This window comes from Protopterus annectens, chromosome 12.part0, assembly GCF_019279795.1.
Source record: "Protopterus annectens isolate FY-2018-M chromosome 12.part0, PAN1.0, whole genome shotgun sequence".
Taxonomy (NCBI): domain Eukaryota; kingdom Metazoa; phylum Chordata; order Ceratodontiformes; family Protopteridae; genus Protopterus; species Protopterus annectens.
In genome coordinates, this window is record NC_056746.1 from 458,471,309 (window position 1) to 458,499,240 (window position 27,932).

Here is a 27,932-nt window from a genome sequence, read left to right on the forward strand (position 1 = left end):
TTAAGTTCCATTTCAGAACTGCTCAGAAACTTTCTCCTAACTTTAGATGCTCTTACTAACCCATTTGGTTGATGCCTTTGTACTTTTGCAACCAAATGGGAAGATGCATCACTGTTGTTGAAGGTTTTACCCTGTACTACAGGTTTAAATCCATGCAATTTACTTTATGATTTTATGGAGTCAAAGTTTACACAACACATTATCTTGAGAAAAAAATAGATATGTCTTATCCATCCGTTCCAGAAAAGATGGCTCTCTGATCTGCCCTGAGCCTCTTCAAAGTTTTGGATCCAGTGCTCAGGCTGGTCTCCCTATCAATAATCCCTATGCATGGAACAAGCTACCTCAGATCTCATTTGCTGCTTTGTGTTGGTCAGAGGCACTGGGATTCCCTGGAGGAATCCCCAATCACTGGCACTGATTGCACTGAGGGAGATGTTCCCTAAAGATCTCGCCCTTGAGGATGTCTCATTTGGAGAGATGCTCAAACTTCTTAGAAATAGGGTTGGTCTTCCCAAACTCCTCCTGTGGGGGAATTGGTCTTTCTCAAAGATTTTTGATCTGGCCAAGCCACTTCTGGGGTAGTCTGTCCTGCTGATGAGATAATTGATTTGATTGCATCCTGGGCATGAAAAGAACCTGACACTATTGAACTTATCCCCAAAAAACTTGATAAATTCTTAGTTGCTGTGATGGGCCAAGCACAGTGTAGCAAGGGCCCAATGGTAGATTCTATGATTGTGTGTTGGTAGTCACCAAAAAGGAGCTTGCTGAAGAAAGCTGTTCTGTCTGTCTACCAAACAGAGAAATCACCTGCTTTGGACAGATTTGGGAAGTAGGTCTACACCTCATCTACTTTCTTGATGAGAACGCTTAATTACCTGGCACATTTCAGTCATTTTTAGAGAGATTTGTTAAGGGAGGACTCCAGTTATCTCCCTGGGACCTTGACTGCGGATCAGAAAGACTTGATTCTCAGCTGTCTTCCCTGCCATCTTTATCCAACACCTCTGCGCATCTCATCTCTAATGCTACAGGGGGTTTGTTTAGAGCAGCCCAAATGGGCATTTTCATCAGAATACATGCCTGGATAAGTTTAAGCAACTTTGTGGAGCACTTTGACATCTTTCATCAAAGCCCCCTGTGAAGGATCAACCTTGTTTGTTCCAAAAGTGAAAGAAACTCTTTCCAGCAGTGAAAAGGATGTCATATCACTATTTGCCATAGGGATCAAATTCTTGACCCCTCAAAGGACCTTCTCCAGAAAACAGAAGGCACGGAAAACAATATGGTTTAAAAAATCTCAGGGATCTTCGCCTAACTCTCCTGGAGAACGAGCTCCCCCTGGCCTAGAGGAAAATTTGTGTAATGGATGTTGCCAAAAGGAAGAGGTGGTCCACAAAATCAGGACTTCAGAAGTTGATTCCCTGAGAAGCCTTTGCAGTGCTTTTGAAGGGTTGCCAGACTGTTGCTGTCGGATGCTGGTGGGTGGGGGCATTTATCTCTTCAGCCACTGATCTGGGCATCCATCACTCAAGATTAGTGGATGTTGCGAATCATTTACAGAGGCGCCAGTCTTTTCTTTCATTCCCTGCTAGTACTTTCAAGAAAAATTCCTGATGTTCCACTGTCACAAAGGGAAAAAAAAGCCATTTGAGATTTAAAAACAAACAAAAAAAAAGCTTCTGAGTCAACGAAAAGGCACACTAGAGTTGAAAGGATCCAGAATTTACTCAAGGTTCTTTTTAGTGCCAAAGATAAACTGGGGAGTAAGGCCAATATTGTACCCAAGTTGCTTAAACAGGTTTGTGAAACGGTCAAAATTCTGGATGGCCACAGTTTAGTCCACTCTTCTGCTGTTGAGGAAACACAACTAAGTTTGCTCGATAGATCTCCAGGATGAGTACTACCACATAAAAATGGCAGGCAAGCAAGGAAATATCTCCACTTCTATCTGGGAGACCGTCACTTCCAATTCAGGGCTTTGCCCTTTGGACTCACCACAGCACTAAATGCATGGCAGTACTGACAGTTCGACTATGATTGCAGGACTTCAGGGTGTTCCCCTGTTTGGACAATTGGCTCATCACTTCACCTTCCTGGATCTACTCATTAAAGCAAGGGATTCCTTGCTCCAATGCTGTGATGATGAGAATAACAGCCAACCTACAAAAATCCAAACTACAACCAGTTCAACCTCTGGAATTCATCGGGGCACTTTTAGACACAAGATGTCTGATAGCATGACACTGACGACCACTAATCGTGTCCTTCCACCAACAAGCTGAGCAAGTCTTGTCCTACCAGAAGCCACCCACCAAGATAATTATTCACCTTTTAGGCTCCATGGTCGCCTCCATTACATTTGTTCCACAACACAGATTCCATATGCAAGTCCTTCATTTGGACCCTAGAAATCCAGTGGTCAATCAGAAAACAACCACTGTCCTATAAAGTCATCCCCACAAACATTTGCAGAGCTGACATACATTAGTGGAGATGTTCTCCATATCTTCATCAGGGACATTTTCACTCTTCCTCCTCCACAGGCCATAGTGATTGCAGATGACTCCCTTTTGGGGTGGAGGGGCTTTATCTGTAAATGATTGTCCAGGGCACATGGTCTTGGAGGCCAGTCTTCACATAAATATTTTGGAGATGAGTGGTCTTCCTAGCACTGCAGGCCTTTCAGGACTCTATCCCCTTTGGTGTCATCTCTGTGCAAGCAGAAAGCATGTCTTTGGTTTGGTACATCAACAAACAGAAAGGAACCAGATCTTACCTCGTGTCCAGTGGGCGGTACTTTCTCACTGCTTTCTTATAGTGATGCATATTGCAGGGAAGTCCTACATTCTTGCAGACAGGTTGAACAGATCCATTCTACTTCCCCACAAGTGGACCCTCAATCCATTTGTAACAGAGCAGATTTTTAGCCAATGGTGCTAACCTTTTTTGTGATCTCTTTGCATCTCCCCTAAGTCACAAGTGCAACAAGTTCTTTGCTCTAATACCCCATGAGGTGGAGTCACCATGGTATTCTGTAAAGGACTCCTTTATGCCTTTTCCCCCAACATTGTTGATCCCATAGTTCCTACAATAAACATCAGCGTTGAAGGTCAAGGTCATCCTCGTAGATCCTTATTGGCCTTGACAAGTGTGGTTTCCCTTCCTCTAGCCTCCTGTATTTCACTGTCTGTGGGTGCTGGGTTCCATCCCAAGACTTACTGTCTCACCCATCAGAATCACCTCACCTGAATGTAATCACACAGTTTCTCCAGTTCCAGTGATGATTCAATAGTCCAGGTTTTCCCCTTGTGTTGCCCAGATTTCATAGGTTCATAGGTTCATACTAGGCTATCTGCCCAAGGGCATTTATAAGCCTAGCCCATAGTTATGTGGCTTTCACCACCCCTTTAGTTTGAATAAAACTATGCCTATTATTTTGCTGAGCCTCTGTCAAGCAGCGACACTGAAGTAATCCCTGGGGTATATCTGCGATCTCCCATCCATTGGTCAAGATTCCTCTTGAACAAGGCCAGCGAGGTGCTCTGCCTCATGTACCGGGATTTTGTTCCACAGCATAGGGAGTCTCTGGGTGATGAATCTGTCCCTCCAACACGTTCTATTAATAACCGTGTCAAGGTTTAAGTCTCCCGCCCTTGTGGTTCTGAGGGATCTAGATTTTTTGAGATTCTGTCTTCCTCACAAAGACCTTCCACCAGGACACTGTATAAGAGCAAATGGAAAAGGTTTTATGTTTGGGCTATGGACAGACATATTTCAGCTGCTCTGCCAGAAATTTTAGATGTTCTGACATACCCTTTTCCATGTGGAGCCATCTGTTCCACTGTCAGGGTCCAGTTAGCTGCCATCTCTTTTTTCCATGTGGGGGAAAAAACACCCACCCGTACCTTCTCTTAGATTATCCAAGGCATTTCTATGGGGCACTTTTCTTTCTTCCCTGCTTAGAGATCCAGTTCCTCCATGAGACATTACTAACAGTTTTGCATTTTCTGATGGGCCCTCCCTTTGGACCTGCTGCTAAAGCCGATTTGAAATTTCTGTTGTGGAAGACTTCAACATTTGTTAACCAGGAAAGTCCAACTTGAAACGAGCCAATTTTCAGCGGAGTCCCGGGGATAAACGCTCCAGATGCATGTCTTTGTAACATGGGAGGAAACTGGAGCACCCAGAGGAAACCCACACGAATGCAGGGAGAACAGGCAGACTCCGCACAGAAGGCATCCCAGTCGAGAATCGAACCAGAGAACCTCTTGCTATGAGGCAACAACGCTACCGCTGCACCACTGCTATCACTTCTGCCAAGAGAATTTCTGAATTGCACGCCCTTTCCTGAAATCCTCCCTATCTAAATTTTCACAGAAATTGTGTTCTTAAAAAAAAATTCATCTTTTCTTCATGAAGTGGCTCCCAAGTTGTCCATTAATCGGTCTTTAAATTGGCTAGTTTTCTTAACAAATTTCTCAACTAAGGGTGAATATACACTTGAATTTATTAGATGCCCACCACCAGTTCTGTTTTTATTTGCATTGGACAAAATCTTTCAGAAAATGTGATCAGTAATTTGTCTCCTTTTCTACAGCTAAATTTGGAAAAGCAACATCTAAGTTCACACTGTCTCACTACCTGGCTCAGTGCATTTCTTCCATTTATCAGCAGAGGGGATTATCGTTCTGTAAGATCTGTGGCTTCTTCAGCCTTCTTCTCTAGTGTCCAAATTGATACATGCGCTGCAGCTATTTGGTCAAAAGTTCATACTTTCATCTCGCACTATAAATTGGGATATTCAGTCCAGATCCAGAGCCTCCTTTGGTTCAGTTGTGCTCAGGAATATCCTTGCATGTCACCTCCTGAGTATAAAATTAGCTGTGGACTCTGTCTAGTCTCTTGAATGGATTGCAAACAAGTCGTCATATACGAAAGTTATGTATTTAACCGTAATGTCAGATCTGTGTTGAAGTATTCTATCCTTTCCTCATCAACCCACCCACCATCTCGCTCCTTATCTTTTTAAGTAAAATTTCTATATCGTATTTTCATTCTGTGATGGATCTGGCTAGCCTTGCCTTGCTCCTGAAGGTTAATCACATTTCTGATAACATGGTCTGTTGCTGATCTTATTCATTTATTTGTTTATGCATTTATGTCTTTCATTTTTATGAGCCAGGTACGCTCCAGCCTCAAGTTCTCAAATTTTTAGGTTGAATTGAGTAAGTATAGAAGTTATATAAGTCGTGAGTTACTGAGGGATGAATAGGCACACCACTGGTGCTGAAGAGGTTGACTTTAACTTGTCTGTGGCTGAGCTAGTTGCAGACTTTCCATTACTAAGAAGGTCAGAAAGCTACAGGTTTTACTGTTTGTCAGGCACTTGGACTTGTATAGCAAAACTAATACTGCAGTGCAAACTGAAGTTGAACCACTTTTTTAAATAAGATGTTAAACAGGGATTGTGCCCAACTGGATGTCAGGGACTGTGTGAGACAGGAGAATGCCAAAGAAACTGAAAAGTACAAAACATTGGTGTGACAGTAATGTATGGTAGCGAAACCTGGGCAGTGAAGGCAGAGCAGGTGAGCTAGAAGTGATGGAGATGAGGTGCCTGAGATGGGTGTTGGGATGCACAATGTGGGACTGACAAAATGAGAGGACACCAGAGCAGAAGCCCAAATTGCTCCAACTGCAGAGAAGGTCACATAGAACGGGTTATGGTAGTTCAGGCACATATGAAGGAAGCAGAAAATCTGGTGAAGAAGACTTGTGATAGGCAAGAAGAAATGAGGGCATCCAGCAAAATCATGGATAGACTGTGTGAGAGCGAACCTGCAACAGTCAGACATGACCGTCAGAAAAGGCGGGAGAGTGTATTGAATCGAAAGAAATAGATCCATGTAGAAAATAGGGGGAAAAAAAGGGGGGGGTGGCTGATGATGTTTTTTTTATTGATTTTAAAGAGATATCCCATCTAAGATATTTTTAGATAAGGAGGTAAAGATACCGTGCTTCGTATTTGTTGAATAACAGGCTAGTTTTTTTTTGCTCTTTGACCAATTCACCAAGTCATTAAAAACACCATCACAGATCTGGAGAAAAGACCAAAATCTCATTTAGGTTAGCAGAATGCTGACAAGAAAAAGTCTTCCAATACATAACCCCTGTTATGTTTTGACCCCTAGAAATTTTTCATATAGGTGGTAAGTGTCTAAGCAAGATCATGGTACCAGGAACACTTCCTTAACTTTGCAGAAAGCAGTTCCTCTGTCTATGATGAGGAACCCATGCTAGACCAGCTACATATTTGGTTTAAAGTATTTTGTACTGTTTTAGCTACTCATCCTAAAATGCCTCATTGATGCAGGTATTATCTCTCAAAGAATTTCACATGGTTTGTGTGTATATCTTTTGGGGTGTGGTGAGGAGGTCATTTGTCCTGGCAAACAGGAATTCTACTCAGGTTAGCTTATCTATTTCTGAGCCCAAGTTTCTTCTAATGGGGTAGGCTTAAAGCGACATTAACTGAACCCGATCCACTGATTAACTCAGAATATGCAAGCTATGCACACACACACACACACACACACACACACACACACACACACACACACACGGCAGCTAGTGTGTATTTTGTGACAACTTATTATCCCAACCTTACCTCATGGGGTCTGCTTGTATTTTTTTCCCTGGTATGTTACATTTTAGACAGTTGTGATTATTCCAACCAGGTTGCTACTGCATCTTTGTAAGAAATCAAGGACACCGCTTCCATTCACTTGACTGAGATAGTCTTTGTCCATTTTATTATACATGTGACCACTTTCATAGTTTTCTTGTAAATGACTAGTTTTTAGCCTTTTCTACGTGACTTTCTTAAACTTTATTTTCCAAACGAATCATGAATGTTTTCCTGACATATATGCAGCTTTAAGAACTCCTTAACCTTTACAGCGTCATTGTCATGCAGAACCTATGGAGTTGACAGTTTTGTACTGCATGTGAGATCCAATGGCATATAAATGTTGTTTGTGTTTATTTAACAGAAGCTTTCAGGTGGACATAAAGCCTTGGTTGAGATGCAGGATGATGTACTGGAACTCATGAAATCAGCTGGGAAGGAATATCCGGCTTCAAAGGCAAGTGCAGAGAGGTTAAGGATAAAGAATAGAGTTTTGTGTTTGTATAAAAATACACACACACATATGTTAATCTGTGTTTTCACATATACACAAGATGTCTGGTATTCATTGTCCTTGCTGCAAGTACAGGATGAACAATAACTTGCTTAATAAGATTCATACCAGGGGCATTGGTTTGAAGTGCTAAGTGTTTGTAAAAGTACAGAAATATGTTTTGCCAGTATTTTTGTATGTGTTCTGACAGCTGCATATTGCCTTACATTGGTAGAATGCTGAAGAATGAAGAAAGTGTTAACCTTTTTGTTGCAGATGTTCAGTATCGCATTGTTTTTTATGCATGTGTTTTCAAATAATGCAGAGAGCTGTCTGTGCTGCAGCAATGCTGGCTGCGCTCGCTTTCACAAGACAGCAGAAGTCTGACAAGGGGTTGCTCGTAAGAAAAGACAAGCCATTTGTTCTTCATCCATGCCACTTGTGTATACTCTTTGTATTGTATTTTTTTTTAATTAAAGGGGGTACATACATTAATAGAAAATAAAACAAATCTTCATAATCATCCAGTATGCATAATGTTTTCTTTTTAGCAATTTTCATTCTCTCCAACATAATTGCTGATGATCTGCCCTCCGTCAAACCTCCTCTTGAAAATTATTTTGCATGTATTGTTCCACCAAATTCCACTTATTTCTATGAAATTTGATCCTTCTGTTTCCTAAAGATTCAACCTCTTTTTTATCTTAATAAAATATTCAGTATTTCAGTTGCAGTTGGTTTAGATTTTGATTTCCATGTCTGAGTAATTGCTCCTTTTTGGCAGCCAATAGCATTAAACTTAGTAAGGCTCTATTTATTATATCTAGGCAAGATCCCTTATCATAGCTCAAAAGAATTAATCTGGTGATGTCAGTCTTCATCTATTCTTGACTTCTGGGCTACTGTTCTGATCCTCTGAACTGATCCGGCCATTATAGCTCTTGTCAGCCAAAAAACTCTTGAGCCAACAGTCTACCCACTGTGCTCCTTTCTACCTTACATCAGATCTAGTTTGCCGCTCTTACAGCAAGACGTGTCAGCCGACACTCTTGTAGCTAAGTAAAAAAATGTATTTTTTCCTTGTAATTTGTCTGATTAGCCTTTACTATATTATAGTTCTGTAGATTTTTCATACTTTAGTCTACCCTCTATCAATGTGTGTTTCCCTTTCCTTTTTACCATTGCTACTGCTAACTACCATCGTTGGTAGTGCCCTTCTCCCATCTCCCTCTTACTGTTAGGTAATCTTTCTACCATTGCTGGTAGTGTTTTCCCTTGTGGTGTGAGCGCTTTTTGTTTCTTTCTTCTTTCCTTGTCTGCCTCTCCTAATGTAGTTTATGGCGATGCCAGATAAATCTAAAGTTACTACAACTGGTCTTAAGCAGTATAAAGAGTGCGGCAGAACAATTCCAAACTCTGATGGACATGAATGCTGCGTGTACTATTTGGGGTGCATCCCATTTGAATCTTGAGTGCTCTATCTGCCAGGGTTTCAGTAATAGAGCCCTGGTAGAGCATAGAGACAAGCTCATTATCAAAGGGCTTCTTAAAGCCCCTTTCGAAGAAGCCTTGTCCAAGGCTGACCAGTCTCCTTTGGTATCTGGTACTAAAACTTCTCATTCGGTGCTGACATCTTCTTTGACACTGACACAAAATAAGCATAAGCACTCTTCTGCAAGTTACTCTTTGTAGCCAAAAGCTAAGTTTATGAAGCTTTTGGAACGGAATGACTATTTGGCACTGACCCCCCTACTGGTGCCATCGACACCAGCCACGACTTCCACACAGGCTACAACACAAAGTAATACTAGTTTGACTATGGTTCCAACAGTGGCACCAATTCCCACTGTTGCTGTGATGGCGCAGATCTCTCCTACAGTCCCGCAGATGGTGCCGAAGACAGATTCTCTGATTCAACCCTAGGACTACTTATTCTCCATCTGTTGACCTTTTTTTGGGGCAACGCTCCAGTCCCTTTTTAGAGAGACCTGAGTCCCCATCTGGCTTGTCTGTTCACTGAACCTGGAGTCTTTCAGAAGTTGATATAGTGAAGTTAGTTGATCAGATTCTGACAGCTAAGGGGTCTTCCCCCATCTTCTCAGTCCCTTGTCCCTCCTGGTGCAGGGAGTTTCTCTCCTACGACCCCTTCTTATACTCCTCCTCATACCTCTTTGCAGGCTTTAGAGCAGTCGACTCCAACCACACAGATCCCAATGACCTCTGCACTGACAACCTTTTTCTCTTCGGTATGGGGTACAGCTCTGGCTCCTTCCGTGCCTTTGGGTCCTTGGGTTTGGGTCTTCGCTATCGGGCCCAAGGGGTTTGAGTTAGCTCTGTTTTTTTCTTTGAAACTGACCTTACCTTTTTGGGCTGCACTAACAGTAGACCTGCCCTCAATTTTAGCTTTTCATCTGGGTCTCTCGGGGCAGTGTGTGACCCCAGTTCTGAGTTTTTGTGTTCCCAGACCCAATTCCTCCTCAGGGTAACCTGCCTTTCAAGCTATGGAAAGAGCTTTGACCACTGCCTTGTCTCAGGTGGCTGCTGTGTTACCGGGGTCTCACCCCTTGACCCCTGCTTTACTGGAGTTATCACCAATCTCCACCCCTGGACAGCAAGCTCCAAGGTCTCAAGAGTTACCTGCCAAAAGTCTACCCTCTTCTGAATCCTCTTCTGATGCTCCCACTGAAGAGCCTCCTCAGAATAAATTGTGTAAGAGGAAACTCCTTGATTCTCTTGAATAATCCATCACGGAAGACACGGATTTCAGTGAGGTGGAGGGTTCCCCCCAGTCACCCCCAGATGACGTCTCCTTTGGAGACGTTCTGGAGATCCTAAAACAGAGATGATTAAAAGCCCAAAGACCCTTCTGAGTAATCCGTGTACTTGCAGGCCTTTGGAGCTCGCCTGTCTATCTCCTGGGTGACCCTGCCCACTGACTATCTAAATTGATCGCTCAGCGGGCCTAGAAAGCTACTGAGACTATAGAACCTATCCCGCAGAGACCTGATAAATTTCTTTCCGCTCCTGAGGATCATCTACACTGGGCAAAACGTTTAGTAGTTGATGCCATGGTGGTAGCGGCTGCCAGTAAAAAAGAACTAGCTGAGGAAGGCTCTACTGTACATCCCCCTAACCGAGAGTCCAGGTGATAGGTTTGTGAAGTGGGTTTACGCATCATCGACCTTCTACATTAGGTTTTTGGATGTCTTGGCACACTTCACTAGGCTTCAGAGGGATCTGATCAAGGAGCAGTAGCTACGGGGGTCCAGGAAAAAGTGGCCTCCCAGTTAGCTACCCTGGAGTATATCTCACTCGTCCATGAGGCTCATTGCACATGCACCTAAAAGGATGACTTGATCAGCAGGTTCAGGTGTTGCGATTCGACAAGCACGCTTGGATGTGCCTGTGAGAGTTTTGTGGAACCATTCAGATCTTCCTTCGTTAGTGCTCCCTTTGACGGATCCTCATTGTTTGCCCCAAAGTTAAGGAAACTCTATCCAGGTGCGAGAAAGATAGAAAGATTTGGTCTGCTGTGGGCGTACGTTTTTCCACTCCTCAGTGATCCTATTCTAAGAATCAAAGAAGTGGCAAAATGCATTCAAGAAGTCCCACAAGCCTTTCCAGGCCGCACATGGTACAAACGCCCCTTGGGTCGGGGGGGGGGGGGGGTTACACTGGAAGACGCCGTCCCAGAGGCAGGAGTGGTGCGCAGAGCCAGGGATCTGATATTGTCAATCCTCATTCATTCCTTATGCATGGGTATCGGTTCCGAGCTTGGAACCGAGCCAGCCATTTTCCAAGCTCGCGACAGCTTCCAACTCTCAAGCTAAACTCTTACCCACAACCCCCCCCCCCCTCCCTGTTACCCCAGATTTCATTTGCCGTGTTGCCATTCGGTCATGTCAAGCTACTTCTCTTGAGCTAAGTACAGTCAGTTGTTGTTTAATAGCTTTACAGATTACTTTTCTGTCAGAAAAGTTCATATTTTATTGTCTCTTACCCTATCGCATCTAGCGTTCATAATTTCTTCAGGTTTTTCTGCTTTTTTCTTTACCACTTTTACCGCGAGGTGTTCTCTTTTTACCATCATTGGTAATCCTATTCCCTTTTTTCTCTCATACCTTCGGGTGCTCTCTTGTACCATTCTTGGTATCGTTTCTATTAATTAATTTGCTGTCATGGTAGATAAGAAAGGTAGTTCGGGATTTAAGCGGTGTTCTGATTGTGGACACAAACTGCCTACTTCTGATGCACACTCTTTGTGCGTTTATTGTTTGGGACCTTCCCATTTGTCTTTTGACCCACCCTGTACTATTTGTGAGAATGTTTCTTATAGAACCTTGTTGGAAAGGAAAAACAAGCTGATACTGAAGGGACTTATAAACTCTCCCTTTTCAGAGGCTTTTCCTGGGTCGGAGGCCTCAACCCCCTCTTAAAGCCCGTAAGAAAACCTTGGATGTTCCTACTAAGGCTAAATCTTTGCCTTCGTCCCCGGCTGGGAACTCCCGCCAACCAAAACTGAAAAGGCTAAAGTTTCGGCTCCGCAGCTCTCTGTCAGCCCAAATGCTTTCAGTGCCTAGACTTTGGCACCGAGGCCTTCGGCTCCATTAGTGATTTCGGCTCAGTTTTCTCCTGCAGCCTTCTACATATTGGCACCAAGGGGCTCCTCAGTTCAGACCATTACCACTGTATCAACACCGACTGTTCAGTCGGCGCAGACCTTGACCGCGTCTGCTACGAGTTCTTCCTCAGAACCGATGCCTTTATTGTTGACTCCAGTTTTGTCTGTTCCAGCTTCGGCACCGACAACCTCTTCAGGTGTCGGTGCAGACAATGACCTCGGCACCGATGACTTCGGTGCAAGACAACAGTAGTCCAGTCTCTCTTGGCACCGTTGTCCTCGGTGTGGTCAGATGAGATGGGCACCATGTCTGCCTCTTCTGTGGACAGGCCTATTTCTCCCTCAGTCTCCGTGAGGTCCACAAGAAGCCTTTCCGAACATGGTGTTGCGTCTTGTGGACCAGGTACTCTTGGCCAGAGGTATCCCACCCCTCAGGAACTATCCTTCCTTGGGAGGTGATCACCCATCTCCAAAGACCCCTTCTTATTCTCCTCCTTCATTGCCTTTGAAGTCCATGGATATAGCACAGTCTTCCCCTTCTTGGTTCCCTTTATGGATTTCACTAAGGAAGCGCAGTTGCCTTCATGGCAGGAAAGTTTTGTTACGACCCAGGATGTCAGTTGTGACATGCATAGCTTGCTGCTCCACAGCCATCCAGGGACTCCGGGTCAGCAGGCTGAGCCACTTAGGGGAGGGGTGACCCTTGTCCTAGACATACACTCCTCTTCGGGTGGACCAGCCTTCCAACTGATGGAGAAGGCTTTCGCTGCTGCTGGCGATACCGGACTGTCTATACCTCCGCCCTCCTCTGGTACACTGGTTTCACAAGTCACATCTAGCGGACACCAGGTGCAAGGACCACAGGACATATTCCCTCAGGAATCCCCTTTTCCACTGTCTTCTCCAGCTTCTCCCTCTGAGGAGGCCCACTGGGAAAGTTCATGTAAGAGGAAGCACATGTGACTCCTCAGAGGAGTCCCTCACCAAAGACACAGATTTCGATGAGGGGGAAGGATCCCCTCGGTCAACCTCTGAGGTATCCTTTGGTGATATCCTCAAAATTCTGAAACAGAGAGGTGACTGGCAGTCCTCTAATCTGACCTCTGAGGAATCTGTGTTCCTGCAGGCCTTTTGCGCCAAGCCCCCTACCTTCTGGGTTACTCCACCTGCCGATGAACTTGTCCGGCTCATCGTGCAGCGTGCTTGGAAGGCTCCGGATACCGTCTAAGCTATTTCCCGGAGGCCAGATAAGATCTTGTCCCCTCCTGCTTCGGATCCCCTTTGGTCCAAAGGTCTTCCTGTGGATGCTTTGGTGGTGGCGGCCGCAACAAAAAAGGATCTGGCAGAAGAAGAAATCCAGACTGTCCATCCGCCTAACAAAGAGTCCCGGGCCCTGGACAGGATAGGGAAGCGCACCTTTGCTTCAGCGACCTTTGCTATCGAGTCCCTGAATTATATGGCACATTTTACCATGCTTCAAAGGGATCTGGTTTCTGAGCTCTCTGAAACCTTGGCTGGTACCGTGTCTGATGAGATCTGTGACAAAGTGGCCTCTCAGCTGGCCACCATTGAATCTATATCTAACTCCTCTGTGCGACTGACATCTCGCGCATCTGAAGGAGCAGCTAAAGCAACGGGTTCAGCTGCGGTCTTGTGACGACACACCTGGAAGCACTTGTGCAACTTCGCGGAACCCTTTAAGTCTTCTTTTCTTAATGCTCCCATTGAGGCCTCCTCGTTGTTTGGGCCCAAAGTTAAAAGTGCACTGGCCAGATGTGAACAGAATGGTAAGTCCTTTTCTGCCTTAGGTGTCCATTATTCTTCCCCTCAACGTGCTTTCTCCCGAAACCAAAAGAGTGGGAAGATATGGTTCAAGAAATCTCAGGGTCCTTTCCATGACACACAGGCTGAGTTCTCCCCCAGAGGCATAGGGGGAAACTCACAGGAAAGACGCTCCTTTCGGGGCAGAGGGGGGGTCCGCATAACCAAGGTTCCAGGAATTCTTTCCCTGGTCAGTCCTACCAGCGCTCCTGAAGAGCGGCCCAACTCCTTTCCTCTGGAGGTGGTTGTGGGATGTTTCTCCTTGTACCCTTCTACCTGGCTAACCATCACCACCGATTCCTGGGTACAAAGGATTATAACCAGAGGTTATCATATCCTCTTCGATCTTTGTCCCATCCATTCAAAAAATTTTCCCGACGTTCCACCCAGTCAAAGGGAAGAAGTAGCACTAGAGATAGAAAAGCTGTTAAGAGAGTCATCCAAATAGTCCCTCCAGACCAGATAGGATCTGGATTCTACTCAAGACGATTTTTGGTGCCAAAGAAAACCGGGGACTAGAGACCAATTTTGGATCTCAGTGTATTGTGAGAGTACAAAAATTCCAGATATTCACAGTAGTCTATCCTCCCGCTTTTGGAAAAAGATGATTGGATGTGCTCCATAGATCTTCAAGATTCGTACTACCACATAAAGGTGGACAGGCCATCAAGATTTCTGCACTTCCGTGCGGGAGCCAGTCACTACCGGTTCAGAGTACTGCCCTTCGGACTCTCTACAGCCCCCAGAGTGTTCACAAAGTGCATGGCAGTTGTCACAGCTCACTTGCGACTTCAAGGATTCCAGGTGTTTCCATACCTAGACGACTGGCTCATTTCCGCCCCCACCATACGTCTACTGGAAAAAGCCCTGGCATGCTGTCTTTGCTGCTCAAAGGCTAGACATAACCATAAACTGGCAGAATCCAATCTCACCCCATCTCATTCGACAGAATTCATAGGGGTTATCTTGGACACAAAAAAACTGCAGGGCTGCTATTCCAGAGCACAGAATTCTAAGGATAAAGCAACAACTAATACCAATCCTTTCAAAAGAAAAATCCACGGCTCACTCTGTTTTACAGCTGTTGGGTTCCATGGCAGCCTCCATCACCATTGTTCCCCTGGCCAGGTTTCACATGAGGCTTCTACAATGGCTACTGCTCACCCAAATGTATCCTTTTCAGCATCCTCTTTCAGCCTTGATTTGAGTAACCCACAGGTGCAAACAGGATTTAAATTGGTGGATGACCCACAATCTCTCACAATGGTCTCACCCCTTCTCCCTCCAGCAACCCAAGGCCACAGTGACCACGGATGACTCCCTGATGGGGTGGGGGGGGGGGCTATGTCAGGGACAGACAGTCCAAGGCAGTTGGTTCAAACTGGAGGCCCATCTGCATATAAATGTTCTAGAGCTGAGGGCGGTGCTTCTGGTGTTGCAAGCATTCCATCCTCTGCTGCCGTCTGGGACAATTGCGATTCAATCAGACAACATGGCGGTGGTCTGGTACATCAACAAGCAAGGTGGAACCAAATCTTACCGCCTTTGTCAAGAGACCATGAGGATATGGCAATGGGTGATGGCTACAAACCGTTTTCTTCTAGCAACACACATTCCCGGGAGTACCAACATGATAGCAGACAGACTCAGCAGGTATATTCTTCAACCTCACGAGTGGTCCCTAAATGCCTTGATAGCGATGAAGATCTTCCACCGCTGGGGCCGTCCTTGCTGCGACCTCTTTGCATCCTCGACCAACTACAAATGCAGCAACTACTTCGCCTTGATTCCCCCTCCAGGACAGTCACCCAGGGATGCTCTAGTCCATGATTGGCCTTTGGGTCTTCTTTACACATTTCCACCCTTTCTCCTCATTCCCCAGTTTCTGAAGAAAGCCCATCTGTTGAAGAGCAAGGTGATCCTCATAGCACCATATTGGCGTCGACAGATTTGGTTCCCCTTCCTTTGGCCTCACCTACTAGATCGACCATGGATTCTCCATCCAACCCCGGAGTTGATCTCACATCCACAGAACCTGATTCATCCCAACTTGAACAGCCTGAAGCTCACAGCTTGGCTACTCCAATTCCCTTGATTGCCAGGCAGAATGATTGTTCTTTACCAGTACATGATATTCTCATTGCTTCTCATAAGTCTTCCACTAGAATTACTTATCTGAGCAAGTGGAAAAGATTTACCTGTTGGCTGAAAGATAAACAAGTAGACCCCTTTTCAGCACCAGTGTCAATAACACTAGACTGTCTGGCCGACCTGTTTCAATTGGGACTATCGGCCTCTACCATTAGAGTTCATTTGGCTGCAATTTCTAATTTTCATGAGGGTGTCCAAGATTCCTCTCTTATGTCCCATAAATTGTGCAAGACCTTCATAAAAGGTGTGAATCATCTGAAGCCACCTTTTAGAGAACCTATTCAACCATTGGATTTATCATTAGTTCTACAAGCTCTGACAGTGTCACTTTTCGAACCAGCCTCTTCTTGCAACCTCAAGTATTTGTCATGGAAAATCTTGTTTTTGGTCGCTATTACTTCCGCCATACGTATTTCTGAACTTCAAGCTTTATGTATCAAGAGTCCATACTTGATTTTTCATAGAGATAGTGTCTCTGAGAACTAATCCGTCATTTCTGCCTAAAGTGATCTCTGAAATGTCCATTAATCAAGCCATCAAACTGCCAGTTTTCATTCCCAGTCATTCAAACAGAGGAGAGTATTGCCTACATACCCTAGATATACACAGGCAAATCCGTTTTTACTTAAACAGGACTAAACCCTTTCATAAATCTGACCAGTTATTTTTGGCCTTTTCTGGACCTAGATTAGGATCTGCTGTTGCTAAGGTCACATTAGCTAGATGGTTGAAGGACTGTGTGACCTTTATTTATATACAATGTAATATCTCGTTGCCTACTACCATGAAAGCTCATTCAACAAGGTCGGTGGCAACTTCTGCCTTCCATGCCTGAGCTTCTTTACATGACATCTGTGCAGCTGCAACTTGGGCTATGCCTCATACCTTCATCAATCGTTACAAATTGGATTTGGCCTCCAGGGGAAGAGCATCTTTCGGTTCTGTGGTGCTCAGGAATGTCCTTCCATGAGAGCCTCCCAGGAATAGAGGTAGCTGGGGACTCTGTCCCATGCATAAGGAATGAACAAGGATTAACAATATTAGATAAAGAAGTTATGTCTTACCATAGCATTCCATCTGTATTGTTGATCCTCGTTCAGTCATTACGACCCTCCCTCCCTCCCCCTCCTGTGGTTTCTAGTGGATCTCACCATCCGGTTCTCTTGGGTTATTTGACCAGAGGTAGCCTGTACCTTCTTTGACTTGCAAACTCAATCTGAGGTAACGGGGAGAGGGGGATTGTGGGTAAGAGTTCAGCTCGAGAGTTTGAAGCTGACGCGAGCTTGGAAAATGGCCGGCTCCATTCCGAGCTGGTAACCGATACCCATGCGTAATGACTGAATGAGGTTCAACAATACAGATGGAACGTTATGGTAAGACATAGCTTCTTTTTCCAGGGAGTCTTTCTCTGGCTAACCCTACCAGTGCTCCTGAAAGGGGGCCTGATTGCCTCTGGAGGTAGTCAGTTGAAGATTCTCCTTGCACCAAACAGCCTGGAGATGCATAACTATTGAATGCCTGGGTGCTAAGCATTATTTCCAGAGGTTTAGTCCCCTTCACCCTTTATCTAAGGAACTGTATGAAATTCCATGATACTCCACCCAGTCAGAGGAACCAAGCAGCATTAGATATCAAAAGCTGCTAGAAAAAAAGTCTCGTCCAAGAAGTCCCACCAGACCAGTTAGGATCCAGATTTTACTCCAGGTTCTTTTTAGTGCCAGAGATGACAGGGGACTGGAGACCGATTTTTGGATCTCAACATTCTAAACAAATTTGTTCAACAGTCAACACTCTGGATGGTCACATTTCAGTCAATACTTCCCTTTTAGAGGAGAGTGGGTGTGCTCTATTGACTTTCAGGATGCGTATTACCACATAAAAATGGACAAATGCTCAAGAAAGTTTCACCACTTCTAGCTAGGAGCCAGCCAGTACCAATTCAGGGTGCTGCCCTTTAGTCTCACCACAGCCCCCCAGGGTGTTCACCAAACATATGGCAGCAGTAGCAGCACATTTGAGGCTGCACAGATTGTTTCCATACCTAGACTACTGGCTGCTCACAGCTTCCACCAGACATCTACTACTTCAAATGACAGATTTTATTTTGAAACTATCTCAGCAGTTGGGCATCACAGTCAATCTTGCGAAGTCTCAACTGATCCCTTCTCAGGATATGGAGTTTATCGGAGCTCATCTCAATGCTCTGTCTTGTGTGGCGCCTCTACCCCACCACAGGTTGCAGAAAATACAATCTCAGGTTCAGCCTATTCTTCGCTCAAGCAAGATACCGACACAACTAGTACCTCAAACAGTTAGGCTCCATGGCAGCAGCCGTCACTCTAGTCCCACTGTCAAGATTTCAAGAGAGACTTTCATTGGCTTCTTGCGAACCAATGGTCAATTCTAGCCCATCCTATGAATCACCCAGTTTTTTTTTTAACCAGCCGATGCAAAGATGACCTATCGTGGAGGATGCAGTCCAAAGAAGTTCTTCTGGGTTGTCCCTTTGTCTCCTCAGCCTGAGGCCATAGTGACCACAGATGCTTCAAAGATGGGGTGGGGGATCATTATATGGGGAAGACAGTCCAAGACACTTGGTCCCCTTTATAGGCCAATCTGCTTATCAATTTTCTGGAGTTGAGTTGAGAGCGGTGCTTCTAGCATTGCAAGCATTTCACTCTGCCTTACCTCAAGGGACAGTAGCTGTTCAGTCAGACAATATGTAAATAGTTTGGTACAGCAACAAACAAGGAGGAACCCAGGTCCTACTCACTGTGTTGAGAAGCCCTTTGAGTGAGGCAATGGGCTGTATCTTCTAACAGATTTCTGATAGCAATACACATCCCAGGGAGTTCAAACATGATAGCAGACAAACTGAGCAGATGCATTCCCATGCTTCACGAGTGGCCTCTAAATCCCAGAGTGGCGAAGAAGATCTTTCTTCAATGGGGCCAGCCTTGCTGCAACCTGCTTGCTTCACCCCCCCTGAACAACAAGGGCAGAGGTTATTCTGCCCTAATTCCCTCTCAACAGAAGTCCCGAGAGACTCTCTTCTCCTTGATTGGCCCTCTTTTATGCCTTTTTTTTCCTCAAGAAAGCAGCTTGGTTGAGAAGCAAAGTAATCCTCATTGCATCTTACTGGCCTCGACAAATTTGGTTCCCTGCATATGGCCTCATCTTCTTTGACACCCGTGGATTCTGGACCCAGTTCCAGACCTTCTGTCTCATTCCCAGGGACTGGTGCATCCCAGTCTACAAACTCTCAAGCTGACTGCTTGGCTTCTCCAATTCTGTTAGTTGCCAGGCATAATGACATTCCATCTCTTGTGCAGCACGTTTTGTTGGCATCCCATAAACCGTCCACCAGGAATCTCTTCCTTAGTAAATGGAAGAGATTTTGTGTCTGGACTTATGGTAATGGCCTTGATCCTTTTTCAGTTCCAGTGGAAAAGGTTCTAGAGATTTTAGCTATCACTTTTGTTAAAGGGGGTTTTGCTTCTGCTATTAAGGATATCCTAGCAGCCATTTCAAATTTTCATAACTGTTTCAGTGACCAGCCCTTAATTTCTCACAGACTTTTTAAGGTTTTTCTTTAGGGGACAATTTGTTTAAAGCCCCCATTCAGAGGTCCTGTACCGCCATGGGACTTAATGTCACTTACATTATCTCCCTTTGAATCTGCAGCTACTTGTGACTTAAAGTTCCTCTCTTGGAAAACACTTTTACTTATAGCTGTCACCTCTGAGATGAGTTTCCAAATTACAAGCTCAATGTTCAAAGCCCCCTTATTTAATTTTCCATAAAGACAGAGTTTCACTCAGAACAAACCCATCCTTTCTTCCTAAAGTGGTTTCAGAAGCCAACATCAATCAATTTATAGATTTGCCTGTATTTTTCCCAAACTTTTCTAATAAGGGCAAATATTGTTTACACTTTTTGGATGTGCACAAGCAGTTACGTTTTTACCTGGACAGAACTAAACAATTCAGATAACCAGAGCAGTTATTTGTTTCATTTTTGGGCGCGCAGCCTTGGGCAAAGTTGTCTCTAAGGTTACTCTGTCAGAATGGTTAAGAGATTGTATTTCCTTTATTTACACTGAAAAGAATATAAAGCTTCCTATGCCGGTGAAGGCTCATTCCATCAAATCTATAGTGACATAAGCTGTTTTTCATTCTAAAGCTTCCAAGTCTGAAATTTGTGCAGCTGAAACATGGTCTACCCCACATAACTTTATTACTCATTACAAATTGGATATGGTCTCCAGCAGGAGAGCCCCCTTTGGTTGTATGGTTCATAGGAGGGTACTAGGCTATTGGCTCTCAGGAATGTACTTCCATAGGTCCACCCAGGATCTAAGGTAGTTGGGGACTCTGTCCCAGAAGTCAAGAATAGATGAAGCTTGACAACATCAGATAAAGAAGTTGTCTTAGCATAGCGTTCCAGCTGTGTTGTCGATCTTCACCTATTCTTGCATCCCACCTCACCTGCCGCTCCTATAGAGTCCTGCCTAGGGCGATTTGCTGTCCTAGGTTTCCCTGTTAGGATACACCTTGGACATGGCTTCTGACTTGAGTTTGGTCTCACTGTATTGTTTCTGTAAGTCTGCAAACTCTGATCTGATTTAATGTAGAGAGGGCCATTGTGGGTAGACTATTAGCTTGAGTATTTTTTGGCTGACGCGAGCTATATCACGGTCAGATCGGTTCCGAGGATTGGAACTGTAACCCAGAAGTCAAGAATAGATGAAGATCAACACAGATGGAACATTATGGTAAGACATAACTTCTTTTTTCTTTAGTTACAAACATTTGTGCCTCCAACATTTCCATCAAAGTACTTTATAGAGAATTTTTTAAATCTGCTAGCTTGTTAAATTCCTTAAAAACATGTTGCCAATTTAGCTTTGTCTTCTCCATTATACTTCCGGCATTTGCTTAATATTAGCTTGGGGAAAATTCATCTGAAGTCTTCCATGCAAAAATCTTAAACCTTCTGTACCATGTTGTATTCTTAGGTGCCTTAAATATTTCTTCACATTCTTCCTTTGTAAATTACCATTCCTTTCTGTTTTCCCAACATTTTATAACCTCCTCTGATTGATTCTTATAGCTGGCAATACAATATTTTATATGCCCAACCAATTACCCCTTTTAAACAGTAGCTTCTGTTTTAGGCTCAACTAAAAATGCTGCCAATGCTGGTCTTTCACTTGGCACCCCCTATCCCTTTCTTTTGGTCTGCACTCTGTTAATCCCTGTTAGGGAAAGCAGTCAGTCTTATAGTCTTGAGTCCAAACCTCTACTTAGCTTCATCCCACCTCATTTACCATTCCAATTCCTTAGTTCCTTTAATTTCCACCAGTAAATTCAGTACCCTCTTCCCTGATGTTTATACTCCTACCTGTAGTTCTCCCTGTAAGTAAGCCTTCCTTTATCCCTTTTCACTGTGATTTAGTTCTCAGAATACTTTCATGTATTTTATGAGTAAAATAATCTGTACAGTTGTTGATGTACTGAATGAAATCCATATTGCTTTATTCTTAACATATGGGTTTTCGTCTGGTAATGTTCAGCTGGGGTAACAAAGGTTTACCTACTTGAGGGTGTATGCATTGAGTTATATAGGCAGATATATGCATGAGTAGCTCAGACTGTCTGGTAGCTGTCTCATAGTAAGTTGTGTATCTGACAGACTGAACTGCATTGGGTCATTGGTGCCATTTGTGCAGCCCCTGCACTGGTCCAGTAATCAAGGAGACTCAATCATCACCACTGGCAACAGCTAGGGGATGTAAACACAGAGGATGACAAGTGTACACACAGTAAAATACAATTTCCCTTAAGAGCACGCAGAGATCAGTCAGTCTTGAGCTGGTTTCCCCCTCTTTATCCAGATCCCCAATATGACTCCCCACTGGCACAGCTATAGGTTTAAGATCTCAGCCGAATGGCCAAGCTAAGACCTTCAGCACCCCCTCTGTCCAACAGTGCTTTATGTCCCTGCCCAAGTAGCTGACACATGCACACACACCTGGGAAAGGCTGGCGCAGGTTTACTAGCTATGTGCCCCCTTTTGCCCAGACTATAAGGTAGTTCCAGCTGCCCCAGCCACCCTTACCAGCAACTATAAGGCCCTTACAAAGGGTGTCCAATCCTACTATGTAATGTTACTGTTAATTCAAATGGTAGTTTTGACCAAGTGACAGGCTGTTAGGAGTGGCCTATACAGTGTCACCAAATCATTATGCAAGTACTCTGAGTTTAAATATGTCTCGGAAATAGCCACAAAGATATTAAATATATTTAATAATAATTAATAAATGAACAAGACAATACTCAGTAACAACACAGTGACTTCAAAGTTCAGAATCACAGGAAATATTTTAAAACATTGCAGGACAGTCTCAAATAAATACAGAAAACATGTAAACTAATCTTTACTATATTCCTATCTTTATCTACAGGAGATACTGTGCCCTAAATCTCACATACAGACAGGCAAGTGCAGATGAGGATGATTATGATGAGTGTATGTTCTTGCTAGGTCCAAGACAAAATGCACAGTCTCTCTCTCTGAGACAGTTCCCAAATTAATGTCAAACATTACTGCTGGGCCAGCCTGGATGACACCACTCTGTCACCTGACTTTAGTTCCCAGCCTAAACAGAAACTTAACAGAATTTAACATCTCTGTGTGAGAAATACATATCTCTCAGATCGTTGCATATCTTGATAGTCATAAAACAATAAAACACTTTACATTTTAAACCTAGTAATTGGTTTTCTTTCAAGGCAATACAAAAATAACTAGCTCTAGACATCGTGTCTGCTTCTACTTTGAAACAGAGAGAGGCCCAGCTATAAAATAACCTCAACTATTCTTAAGTTTTGCAAGTTAATCTTCTGTGTTCCAGCAGGGTATGCTGTGGTTATATTCTTGAAGCTCTGTACATAACGTACAGTTCTGTATAATTCACATCAGTATTCACAAATGACATAGAATTATTTACAAAATTCCAGATAGCTGGGCTTGCAGTGTGACACCATTGATTTACTTTTTCATTTTCAGATAAGTGCCTACTTGGGGAACCTTCCTTTTTTGTAATCAGGACTGTGTTAAACATTTTTGTTAGATGTCAGCTATAAAGGTGACATATGAGTGCAGTAGGCAGATTCCGTACAAGGACTTGCACACTGTGTCTTTTTTGTTTAGGCCCAGAACACTGCTAAAAGGTGACGTATGAGTGCAGTAGGCAGATTCCGTACAAGGACTTGCACACTGTGTCTTTTTTGTTTAGGCCCAGAACACTACTACAAAGCCTGCTTTAGCTGCTAATTGCTTATTCCAAAAATCCTTAGGGTGAGACTTTCCTACCGTAACATGTTTTTTGAAACCGTGTCTAAAATGCCCGACCCAAGCAAATATGGCAGAATCCCCAGCATCTGACATTGCCCTTCACTAAAGAAGAAACTCGAGACCTCGAGATGATTTGCAGTCTGAGTTAAATGTGCCAGCTGAGGTTGCAGAACCAACAGTACATCAGGTATCCCCACAGTTGCCCGCTACCAAGACCTTGTTGGAGGCCAGTATGGCTCCTGTGGCATTGCAGGCTGCGGATGCTTCAGATGACTTTTGCCGTCCTCATTTTGGAGGAAGCACATGAAGTTCCTCAAATCCTAGCCGGGGAAGAAGTTCTAGGTACTCTGAAATACACCAAGGTTCTGAATCTCCAAGACTTGTTCAGGTGGATGTCATGCCTAAAAAGAAAAAGCAAAAAAATAGGCATGTGACCTTCCCTACAGCTTCTAAGGAAAATGAATGGATCAATTTCTCTCAGGGCTTACTTAAAGCTGTCATGGTCCTGAAACCTACCCCATTTGTGACTCAGCTGCCACAGGCCACACTACAAATACATACCCAAGAGTTGCCATCTGGTGAAGAGGAAAATATACAGACGCTGATCATTCTCTGGATTATTCCTCACAAATGCCTTCTCTAGCACGGTTCCCTTCAGATGAAGGGGACTACATTTCTCCAAATTATCCCATTGAGGAAGCCTCTTTTGAGGAAACTATTCAGAACATGATGAGGCATTCTGAATGGCAGTAAAAGCAAATCTCTGATCAAAAGAGAGACTATAACCTTCTGGAAATATGCACACCAGCCCCTTCTCCAGTGCCACCAGTACTAGAACCATACCAGGATGCCTTCCAGTCAACATCTTCAACCCCTGATTCTCAACCACAAGCACCAGAAAGACCAGACAAGTTCTATTAGGTACCTGATGAATAGCTATAGAATCCTGTGACTGACACTACTACGGTCTTTCTTTCCTCAGATAAACCATCTAAGCTGCTCCCCAATGCTAATGCCCTTCTCACAGACAGGGAAAGTAGGGCTGTGGATAGGTGGGGAAAGAAGGTCTACACCTTCTTCACCCTAGCTGTCAGAGCCATTAACTTCCAAACACAAATGACCAAATTCTCTGTACTACAGTCCTTGCAAAAGGTTATGTCAGACTCAGTCAGTGGATTCTAAGCAGTGACTTCAGACCATAATGACTCAGACTGCACAAAAAGTCAGTCACTGCATCAAATGTAGTTATGATATTGTGGATGCTCTTCCATGGCTACTGCCACGGGCTCAGTCATCAGACAATATGCATGGCTATGCAGCCAGGCCATCACTGAGGACTTCAAAACTAAAGTCCTTGATTTGTCTTTAGACAAAGAACGCTTATTTGGTCCAGAGGCTGCCAGTCTATTCAAAGCCCTACAAGAGTTAAGCAAGACTATGAAAGACTTTCTACAGTCCCTAGAAACTATAGAAACTGCCCAGTCAAGTCTGCTGCATTTGTTAAGGGAGACCCTGGGTCCACTCCCAAAGAAAAACACCAAGCAAAAGATTTCCAACAAACCACATACGGAATCCCCTTCAGGGAGGCCTCCTTTTGGAAGCAAAAACCTGTGACTAACTTGCCAACTACCCCTCCCCTCTCCTTGACCCCTTTACTACTCTATCCAGTAGACTTTTTCCGTCTCTCCATTTTTGGGAAATGGTAACTACAGACAAATGGGTTCTGACTGTCATCAAAGAAGGCTATGCCATGTCTTGGGAAAGCATTCCGTCTCTAAAGAGCCTGCCTCTTCCACAACACAAGAATGAAGAACTAAACGCCCCACCAGTACGGAATGCCCGGCCAAATCACAAACCGATAAAACACCAGAGGCCAGCATGTGCAGCAAAAAAATCTTTTATTGAAAAATAACTATAAATAAGGCATGAAATGCCACAAAACACTAGTAATCTGTTCAAACCAGCCTTCCTCATTGAAAAAAAGCATTTATCATGCAGAAAATCTCATGAATATTTATACATACCACCAACCAATGGAGAAATAGTATAGTCCAAGCCTTAGGCTGGTTATACAGTACCATTGTATATATAGGTATATAACCATAGGAATCATCATCAGAAGACTATAAACATTTAACAATGTAAAACAATATTGAAAATGGCATGTGTTATAAATAATATACAGAGACCATAAACCGCAAAGATAATATATAAATTATATACATAAACAGTGATAAACAAAAATGTCTATAGACTTCCAATAAAATACTATACTGGGGACATGCTGTAAAAAAACATGAAATCCCCATTGACATGAAAACAAGTATGATATGATACTTTTAACAAAAGATCCATAAAAGTCGGAATATAGTACATAATAATCCTCTACACAATAGAAGACTATTGTCAACAGTGTATTGCGTATTAGGACATGCTGTGGGCAAGTTACAAAGTATCCAGTGTCATGAATAGTGAGATTACAGTAACTTGTGTAGGTACTAGTATGTTCATGGTACCCCATATCAATATTCATAATATGTATCTACTATAAATGATAGTGTTGGATGTGGGATTAATAAACTCAATAGAACCCCCAAAACTAGGAAGTGGGCTGGTATATAGAGCCCTTTGCTAACATTTTTATAAACTCTAAATGAGAAAGAGTTCTGTAATATATAGCTAGACAATGTAGCCTATAACAAATTAGGAATATACAACATAGACTGTCATATCTTTGATTGGATTCATGGTTAATAAACCAATATGATCCATATCATACCTGGGAAAATGTCAGTGAAATAATTGCAAATTCTTCCCAATCGTGCCACATCTGTGAAATGATTGCAACATTTACAGGCCAGGGGGAAAAAAGCCCCAAGGTGAATGATCCAATATTTTTCTTTGTGGTTCAATATGCTATGCCATCCCTGTTGGTTACTCCTATCTCCGGTAATTTTGTCTATAATCGTGAACATAAATTTTGCATTATTGTGTTTTAGGATATGTCGATACAGAGCATTGGTCTCTCTCTTATTTCAGATGTCACTTTTATGTTCCCCCATCCTGACTTTGAGTGAGCGGGATGTCTGTCCTACATAGAATGCTGAGCATTGGCATGTTGCCAAATATATAACCCAACTACTACTGCAATTTCCAAAAACTCTAAGATCATATACTCTGCTTGTGTTTGCACTAGTAAATTGTTTTAATTTAATTACTTGATTGCAGGATGTACAGTGGCCACATGGAAAAGTGCCCAAAAGTTGGTCTCCAGACATGGTCATCTGTTTATAGATGGCACCCCTACTTTCTTTATGCTTGTAATGTGAGAACAAGGCTCCTAGAGTTTTGCCCCGTCTGTAGGAAAACTGACATTTGGGGCCCAAAACATTTCTTAGTTGGTCATTGGCTAGTAATATGTTCCAATTGACATCAAGAATGTTTCTAATAACTTTATGGTTCCTGCCATATGTAGTGACAAACCTTAGTGAAGACGCCTGAGCTGTTGATTGACGTTTTTTATATTCCAGTAGTGTGTTTCTGTCCTGATTATCCAACCATGTACTAGCTGACATGTCAAATCGATGATATCCCCTGGACAGGCATAAAGAAAGTGGGGGCGCCATCTATAAACAGATGACCATGTCTGGAGACCAACTTTTGGGCACTTTTCCATGTGGCCACTGTACATCCTGCAATCAAGTAAGTAAATTAAAACAATTTACTAGTGCAAACACAAGCAGAGTATATGATCTTAGAGTTTTTGGAAATTGCAGTAGTAGTTGGGTTATATATTTGGCAACATGACAATGCTCAGCATTCTATGTAGGACAGACATCCCGCTCACTCAGAGTCAGGATGGGGGAACATAAAAGTGACATCAGAAATAAAAAAAGAGACCAATGCTCTGTATCGACATATCCTAAAACACAATAATGCAAAATTTATGTTCATGATTATAGACAAAATTACTGGAGATAGGAGTAACCAACAGGGGTGGCATAGCATATTGAACCACAAAGAAAAATATTGGATCATTAACCTTGGGGCTCTTTTTTCCCCCTGGCCTTAACGGCCATCTATAATTGTGATTCACTGTAAATGTTGCAACCATCTCACAGATGTGGTATGATTGGGAAGAATTTGCAATTATTTCACTGACACTTTCCCAGGTATGATATGGATCATATTGGTTTATTAACCACAAATCCAATCAAAGATATGACATAGTCTAAGTTGTATATTCCTAATTTGTTATAGGCTACATTGTCTAGCTGTATATTACAGAACTCTTTCTCATTTAGAGTTTATAAAAATTTTGTTACCAAAGGGCTCTATATATCAGCTCACTTCCTAGTTTTGAGGGTTCTACTGAGTTTATTAATCCCACATCCAACACTATCATTTATAGTAGATACATATTATGAATATTGATATGGGGTACCATGAACATACTAGGGTATCTACTTAAGCTACTGTAATCTCGCTATTCATGACACTAGATACTTTGTAACTTGCCCACAGCATGTCCTAATATGCAATACACTGTTGACAATAGTCTTCTATTGTGTAGAGGATTATTATGTACTATATTCTGACTTTTATGGATCTTTTGTTAAAAGTATCATATCATATACACATTTTCATGTCAATGGAGATTTCATATTTTTTTACAGCATGTCCCCAGTATAGTATTTTATTGGAAGTCTATAGACATTTTTGTTTATCACTGTTTATGTATATAATTTATATATTATTATCTTTGCGGTTTATGGTCTCTGTATATTATTTAT

At 43.1% G+C, this 27,932-nt stretch overlaps 1 protein-coding gene across 2 annotated transcripts in view; it reads left to right on the top strand.

The window, feature by feature from the left end:
• Positions 1-27,932, top strand: part of TTYH3 (tweety family member 3) — a 1,772,574-nt gene that overhangs the window by 1,073,638 nt on the left and 671,004 nt on the right. For both annotated transcript variants that reach the window (XM_044089562.1, XM_044089563.1), the window contains exon 9: positions 7,059-7,151. In XM_044089562.1, the coding sequence (XP_043945497.1) occupies positions 7,059-7,151 (93 nt within the window). The remainder of the gene's footprint in view (positions 1-7,058; positions 7,152-27,932) is intronic.